The following is a 1,414-nucleotide window of genomic DNA, read 5'->3' as shown; positions in this document are numbered from 1 at the left end:
CTTCGACTCGCTTTGATACACGGTACACCAGTCCGGCAGTCGATGAGAACCTGTCCATACCAACTCTCCTTGCGGGCCGATCTCTGCCACCCCGCACCCTACACGGGCGCATGTCGCAATCCGTCCGCCCCTCGGCCGTCCCTTGGTGCACTCCTTGCGGCTCCCGTCCGTATAGTACTGTACACACCCCTCCTCTGGCGTCGGGCTCCCTCCTCCATCTATCTCAATAACCCTGCCCTCTGGTGCCACCTGTTCCCTGTCCGGCTGCCGATTCCTGAGCACGTCCCCCGCGTACTGTGAGAGCCATTTGGCATCCTTGTCCTCCAGTCGCCACCCCGTTTTGTACAGAGTTGCCTTTGCGAATCTCTCGACCACCGCATGATCCATCCTCTTCCACTCCATCACCCGTGCCATCAGTATTCCTGGCGTTGAACCGAGTGCCCGCCACATCAGTCTGCCCGCTGCATGTCTGAGGCTTTCGGCCTTCTTCGCAAACCAGGCGTACCGTGCCTGATGCCCCCATAGTTCAGCCCCATAGCAGGCTTTCGGGATAATCACCCTATGCCACAGTCCCTCCAGCACTGCCTCGGATAAGCCAAACTGCCGTCGACAGAGCGGCGTATACCTCTTCAGCGCCTTACCAGCTTCTTCCAGTGACCTTTCGGCCTGCCTCCTGAAGCAGATTCCCCCTTTCGGCGAGCTCTTCATGGTCAGTCCTAGCCATTTAACCTCCTCCTTCATCTTTCCTCGCAGTTCAGGCAATCGGTCGCCGATAAGGGATCTCGTGAGGTCCCCTCCGCCCACCCAGAGCTCTTCCTTGGCCTCCGCCAGGCTGAAGCCTTCCCTTTCTGACCATGCCTTCGCAGCCTGCCTTGCCCTCGTAATGCCGTACACCAGTCCATCGATGCTGTCGCTCTTGACTCCGACGCACAGGTCGTCGGCGTAGATAACGACCTTGATGTCGTACTGCGGAGCATCTGGGTTATCCGCGTCTTCCTGGTGGGCCTTCTTAATCTCGTCTACCATCCCGCACGAATCCAGTACGAACAATCTTGGCGACAGCCCCGACCCCTGGCTCACCCCTTTCGTCCTTAGGCGAGTGGCATGCTCTCCGCTGCTGCTCACTAGGGTGACTACCCTGCCCTGGAGGAAGGATTTAACCAACTGTGTCCATTGAGCGCCAACGCGCGTGTTCACCGCTGCTTCGACATTCTGCCAGCGGCAGTGGTCGAAAGCTCCCGTGACGTCTTCCAATAGCATGCCTGTGAAGCCTTGGCGGCATCGTTTCAGCCCCCCCTCTATCCAGTCCCTCATCGCTTTGATTCCAGTGACTGTCGAACGGCCTGGCACGTATCCGTGCACCCCGTCCGGCACCTCGTGGGTGCGCCAGTGCCACAGGATCACCTTTTCCAGA

The 1,414-nt window shown here is 59.2% G+C and overlaps 2 protein-coding genes across 2 annotated transcripts; both read right to left on the bottom strand.

Moving 5' to 3' along the window:
* Positions 1-295: 295 nt before the first annotated feature.
* Pmar_PMAR025192 (hypothetical protein) lies at positions 296-510 on the bottom strand (the record flags this gene model as incomplete). Its single annotated transcript, XM_002772651.1, has 1 exon — positions 296-510. A coding segment is annotated over one exon (215 nt), but the record flags the coding sequence as incomplete, so codon positions are not given.
* Positions 511-641: 131 nt separating this feature from the next.
* Positions 642-1,026, bottom strand: Pmar_PMAR025191 (hypothetical protein; the record flags this gene model as incomplete). The annotated part of the gene is made up of 1 exon (XM_002772650.1): positions 642-1,026. A coding segment is annotated over one exon (385 nt), but the record flags the coding sequence as incomplete, so codon positions are not given.
* Positions 1,027-1,414: the final 388 nt, after the last annotated feature.

This window comes from Perkinsus marinus (genome assembly GCF_000006405.1).
Source record: "Perkinsus marinus ATCC 50983 genomic scaffold scf_1104296960550, whole genome shotgun sequence".
NCBI classification, from domain to species: domain Eukaryota; phylum Perkinsozoa; order Perkinsida; family Perkinsidae; genus Perkinsus; species Perkinsus marinus.
Note: the sequence above shows the minus strand (reverse complement) of the source record. Positions and strands in the feature narration are given on the sequence as shown.